The sequence below is a fragment of the Pyricularia grisea genome (assembly GCF_004355905.1).
Source record: "Pyricularia grisea strain NI907 chromosome Unknown Pyricularia_grisea_NI907_Scaffold_2, whole genome shotgun sequence".
Classification (NCBI taxonomy): Eukaryota; Fungi; Ascomycota; class Sordariomycetes; order Magnaporthales; family Pyriculariaceae; genus Pyricularia; species Pyricularia grisea.
Genome location: NW_022156717.1, coordinates 5142616 through 5148624, shown reverse-complemented (window position 1 = coordinate 5148624; position 6009 = coordinate 5142616). Strand labels below are relative to the sequence as shown.

Below are 6009 nucleotides of genomic sequence, written 5' to 3'. Positions count from 1 at the left end.
AGCTCTTTGGAGCAGCAAGGACAAAATGTAAATCACATCCTAGAGAGCCGCGTCAAAAAAAAAACTCCGAGGAAGCGAAAGCTTCGCGAGTATCGATGAGACTTACCAGCATCAGGTTGTCAGGGTGAACCCCATAGCTGAAGGAAACCATGAGATCAATGACTTTGAATGTCATGAGACATGACCACACTCTCTCTGTCTAAACACCTAGGTGTGACCTAGGCAACAAATTTGGGGGGACATGCACTTGTGTGAGACAAAGTAGCAACATAGTAGGCAAAACGGGATGCCGGCTCTTTTCTGTTTCCAAGGAATATTCCACTTAGAATTTCATCAGCCAGTAGGCTCCAATTGGGAGGAGAGGGGTTCTACCAGGCAAGAAAGAAAGAGAAAAAAAACATTGGGTACGAGAAACCTGAAAGAGAGCATGTGAAAACCATGTTTTGCGACGGGATCCACTTGCATCAGGACAGTCGAAGGAAAGGAGAGGGGAGGGATACCAAGATAGAAATTTTCGTTTTCCGCGGGGGGCAGATTCTTATCCTATACGAAAGAAAGGGGGAGAAAAAAAAAAAGTGGCACGTAGTACTATCACCACAGTACTCTGAGGTAGCATTTTCCCTACCGGTAGGGCAAAATTGTGACACAAAACGTCACTAGACGTTTTGCACTTTGAGTGAGCAGAAAGCTCAGCCCCCAAAGTTCTGTGGCTTGGAAGCTGGGGTGACCCTGTTGACAAGCAACAAGCAAGACAAGATGGAGAAAGACCCGCAAAACCTTGGTGCTTGCTGGGGCTGCTGTGCTAATACAAGACAGTTCGATGTGACCTTGGGCTAGAGCAGACTAACTAGCAAGTGAACCCGACTGATCGTAATAGAGTTAGAGGTCAAAGTCGATGATCTTCTCCCTTTAGTGTTTTTCTGTTTTTGATCCATTTTATTTTTCTATATACAGTTTTCGTCTGATATGCTGGCCATGTACTACAATGCTAATGATCTTATCTTGGATTGTGTAAATAGTCACATCATGCAATTAGATTGCTTCTGATAAGAGAAAGAAAATCAAACCAAATGGCCCTCTCTGTTCTGTATCCAAGACGGTTGTATATATGCAACGATCGGTTGAGTAAATGCCAATCATTGCAAGACAGCCAATTCATGATCTTATTATCATTTGTTTGCAACGGGATTTTTTTTCTTCTCCCTTCCCTGGGTCCAACTATACTAGGGAACGTTACCTAAGCTTACGCTTTCCCATAAGATTGTCATCCTTCATAATAGTCCGAGTCGGATAGAATTCATTTCCTAAGTCAAGACAGGGTTCCTTCTCAGATCCTCAGTTGCTGGTTGCTCCTCACGCGTTTGATGGTCGCATGCATATAGCATGTCATCAGCTCTAATCATCTTGTATACCTTGGCTCAAGGTATGTAGCTTATTTTTGCAGATCTAATGCAAAGCTGGCCAAGTGACTGGTTCTGGAAAAAAAAAAAAAAAACTGTCGACGGAAGAACATGTGCCAAGACGAAAATCAAACAAAACCGGAAGAGGAAAAAAAAAATAAAAATAAAAAATAAAGAGACAGGCACCAGAACAATAAACCTCCATACACGTGTCGCCCAATTGTGTAGCTTCCCACAAAGCTGCACATGCTGGATCCGTTCGTACTTTGAACAAGTTGGTTGACTCAAATTGCCCACACTTGACCAACTCGTGCGCTGCGGTAAGCTCTTCCCATGCGGGCTTTGTGCCACCAGGATAAAAAAAATCGGGGATGTTCAAAAAAATTTCGACGCATCGCATGTGTTTCGAGATCTGCACGGTTCGCGGCGCAGAATGTAGGCGAACCATTGGCGTTGCGTGTGTCTGTACGTGTGTTTGTGCCCCCCGACCAAAAGAAGTGTCTGGTTTCACCAATCGAACATAGAAACAAAATACCTATTTCACAGAACTGATTCAATCTTTTTGAATCGTAAAAATAGCTCGATAGGTGTTTTGCAGCTGTCGACTCACAATGTGTTAGTCGTGATGCCCTCCCTCCATTCGCTTCTGGTTGGCCCCCAAATGGGAACAGGAACCCGACCCATATGTCTCCAAAACACAAGCTGGAACAATGCATTGAGTTTTGTCAAAAGTGTTATTTCGCCTCGAAGGAAGTTTGGATGGGCGGGTGGCTTAGCACCAGGGGCGGAATGGGATTTGTGGTTCGTTCCTGGCGAGCTCGGCAGGGAATCCTAGGTCACCCCCACCAGATCAACCAGATCTCAAGCTATTTTCCGTCAGCGGGTCATGCAGCTAAATTGCAGGGCGCTTTCCACTCTGCAATCTGCATGCGCCACGGATAGTTTTCAATGGAGAGCATCAGCTGTGAGATGAAAAACCAGGCAAGTGAACAGCCCCAAGGATGACCATGCGGTCCACGTTCATCCCTTTTGCTTATTTCACGTCTCATCTGAAGAGAAAACAAAAAAAAACCTGCCGCACGCAGTCTGGACGAACAGCAGCGGTAAGCAAAGCACCTGCGCTCGCTCAGTCGATCCCGGCTCGGCCGAGAACTTGGCCAATACTGAACAAAGAAGAACACCGACCTCCGACCTGCACTTGACTCTCAAGCGCTAAAATGCCCTTACCTCGTCGGACCTTTTTTCGACCCCAAGCAGGCAGTGCTGATGACTATACTATCAATTGCGGTCGTCAAAGTCTTGGCCTTCTATATCCAGGTCACGCACGGCGCCTAAGCTTAAGCATTGGAACCATATCACAACTTTCAGATGATCCGCTGGCGCCTTTAATGTAACGTCAGCCAAAGGGGGATGCGAGGATTTTGCTGCATTTTTTTGTCCTTGGTACTTGGTAGGCCTATTGTGGGGCAAAAGGAATCCGGCAGGCGGCTATTATGTTGCCGTGCCCAGAACTGAATATTCTGACTAGGCTCCCCTGCCCTTGCTTGCCTTTTGCTTGTCCGGCAACGTGCCGTTGATCATTGCCTACCAACCAAATACTGACTGACTGCTTACGGCGTACAGCATAATATGCAAATGAGAAAAAAAAAGAAAAAAAGGCAAAAGATGGTCAAGAAGCAATCATGGCGAGGTGCCCTTGGACAATCCTTCAGCTACCAAGCCATCTAATCTCGTCAGCTCCGGACTTCCCAGCGTCAGTGAATATGGAAAGCACTGTTTGTGCGATGGTCTTTCTCTCAGGCCCATGTATGTCGTCAGTTGCCGGGCCCGCTACATGCTGTCACATTTCCCGACCAAGTTACCCTGTCATGCCACTGGTGTGTCCACACAAGGGGTTCTCGTGCCCCTTGATTCCAACCATACAGTACCATACCCAGTCAGGTACCTGCCCTGTAGTTTTGGTACAGGTCGACCCACCAAACAAGCGCGAGGCTTATGGTGTACCGTAGTATTCTTTTGCGTACCGCCAACACCAACGACAGCGCACATCCCGGTCCGCTCCCTGCAAGACAATCCTGTATATCATGGAACCCGTGCCCCATCATGCCTACTTCCGTCTGCCCTACCCGATACCTTGTGGTCTCTCCATCTTCCTGGCTGTGATCATCGTTTCCGGCCGTCTTGTCTCAAGCAAACAAGACAATCTTTTTTTTTTCTTTGTCTTATTCTCCTTTTAACTTTGAATACCTTTTACACCCTCTTCTTGGCCTCTTATATATTCTCCTTTCGGCCGCTTACGCCTGGTGCAATTTCTTGAGCTATTCTGCTCCACCAATTTGTCCCAGCAACTCTGCTTGGGCATATACAATCTTTTTTCTCTTTCTACATCATCTATCAACACACCTAAAACAATGGTGAACCCTCAACACTTGGGCAGCGTTGCTGCCAGGGCTCTGGTTTACTTCAGCGCTCGGCCAAGCTCCAACACACAGGCATTATCTAATAACCCGCTTAACAGCACACAATCATTATCTAGCAGTAACAACACCGTGGGATCCCAGATTCTGGCGGCGGATAAGGCTACATACTCTCAGAATACTGCAAGTGCCGTCACTGCCCTGCAGGGCTGGTACAACAAAGACACTGGTTTGTGGAAGACGACCGGCTGGTGGAATGCAGCAAACTGCTTACAGGTCCTCATGGACTTTACCCTATACGACAGGGCCCGTTCGGACAGCCTGGGCCTGCGCAGCGTTGCATCCAACACTTTTACGCAGGCGCAGCAGAACACGGCAATGGCCAACAAGGTCATGCAGGTAGACACCGGTTTGGTTGTGTCTTCCTACGAACCCCTGCTTAACGGCATGGCAAAGCGCGGCAAGGAGTTTCAGAGGCTTGCAAAGAGGCAAGGCTTCGGCGGATTCATCAACGACTTTTACGACGACGAGGGCTGGTGGGCACTGGCCTGGATCCGGTCCTACGATAACTACAAGGACCCGGGCCACTTGGATATCGCCGAGAACATCTTTGAGGACATGCGCCAGGGCGGCGACAACACTTGCGGCGGTGGCATCTGGTGGAGCAAGGAGCGCAAGTACAAGAACGCCATCGCGAACCAGCTCTACCTCGCCGTCGCCGCCTCGCTTTCCAACCGGTCTGGGACCAAGAAGAGCAGCTCGTACTACCGCGACATCGCCGTCAAGCAGTGGGCGTGGCTCAAGGGCAGCGGCATGATCAACAGCGACAACCTCTTCAACGACGGCCTGACCATCAACGCGAATGGGAGCTGCACCAACAACGGCATGCAGACGTGGACCTACAACCAGGGCGTAGTCCTGGGCGGCCTCGTGGAGCTTTCGTCCCAGACGGGCGACAAGACGCTCATCGACGACGCCTACCGCATCGCCACCGCGGCCGTGACCAAGATGACGACGTCCTCCGGCATCCTCAAGGAGTCGTGCGAGCCGGGCAACTGCGGAGGCGACGGCCCGCAGTTCAAGGGCGTCCTCGCGCGCAACATCAGGCAGCTGATCCTGGCGGCGGACAGCCACGCGAACCGCGCCATGCTCCGCGACTTCATTCTGAGGAATGCCGACTCGGTTTGGGCCAAGGATAGGAACCCGGCCAACAACCAGCTCGGCATCGTCTGGTCGGGGCCGTACAACGCTGGAAAGGAGCCCGGCGCGGATACGCAGTCTTCTGCCATGGATGTTCTTGTTGCTGCCATGGCAGTGGCTTGAAAAAAAAAATAAGAAATACATTCTTTTACTTTTTCTTTTCTTCTACAAATTTCCTATCTATTGATCTTCACATCTTTTTTTTCTTCTTCTCTGTCCATTTTACTATTCTAACTTAAACATCCTGATTACACATATACCCAGGCAGGAGTGTAATGAGGCAAAGGGTTTGCTTCTTTGGTGTACAGAGGTAATTCTGGGGAATCTCTTTTGTTGGTCAGGGTCAGGGGAAATTTTAATGGCATGAAATAGGCACATACACATAAACAAGGTACGGGTCTTGACAAAGAAATCGTCAACCCCAGGGAGCGCGGGCGTCTTGGTGGCTTCATACTAGGTACTTCTGGAAGGGCATGTTGTTCCACATAACGACTAATGAATTTTTTTTGGATCTCTTCAGAAGAAGAAATATTTTCTCGTATATGATCAAGGTGATGTGCAGGAACGCTCATTTAACCAAAGCCATGTCGCCATCAATGTCATTTGGGACACGCCACAGTGTCAATCCCGGGCTTCTAGCACTGTAGCCCTGTTAGGCATCTTTGCTGCCTGTAGCTGTCAGTTCGTAACGCGTTACCCTTGCTATCGCTATGAAAATACCTAGGTACCTAGGTACACACCTTTAGACCTAGACCTACCCAACACTCGATCCGAACACTGGATGATAGTAAACAATGTTTTGATAATACAATAATCTTCAACTGCTACGATTTCGACATGTTTGAATAATCCATAATCCATGTCACATCTCAAAGCACACCGGGAAATTCAGATGTGCACAGGAAGCAAAAATCTCGCCGTTTCGTTAACGTTGATCAAAATCAATCAAACCCCAGCCTAGTTCTAGTCGTTGCCACGAAAAAAAGCGCCCC

The 6009-nt window shown here is 48.6% G+C and overlaps 1 protein-coding gene across 1 annotated transcript; it reads left to right on the top strand.

Annotated features, from left to right (window-relative positions):
• Positions 1–3811: 3811 nt before the first annotated feature.
• PgNI_04100 (uncharacterized protein) lies at positions 3812–5140 on the top strand (the record flags this gene model as incomplete). Its single annotated transcript, XM_031124152.1, has 1 exon — positions 3812–5140. One exon carries the CDS (start codon positions 3812–3814, stop codon positions 5138–5140), a length of 1329 nt encoding a protein of 442 aa, XP_030984027.1.
• Positions 5141–6009: the final 869 nt, after the last annotated feature.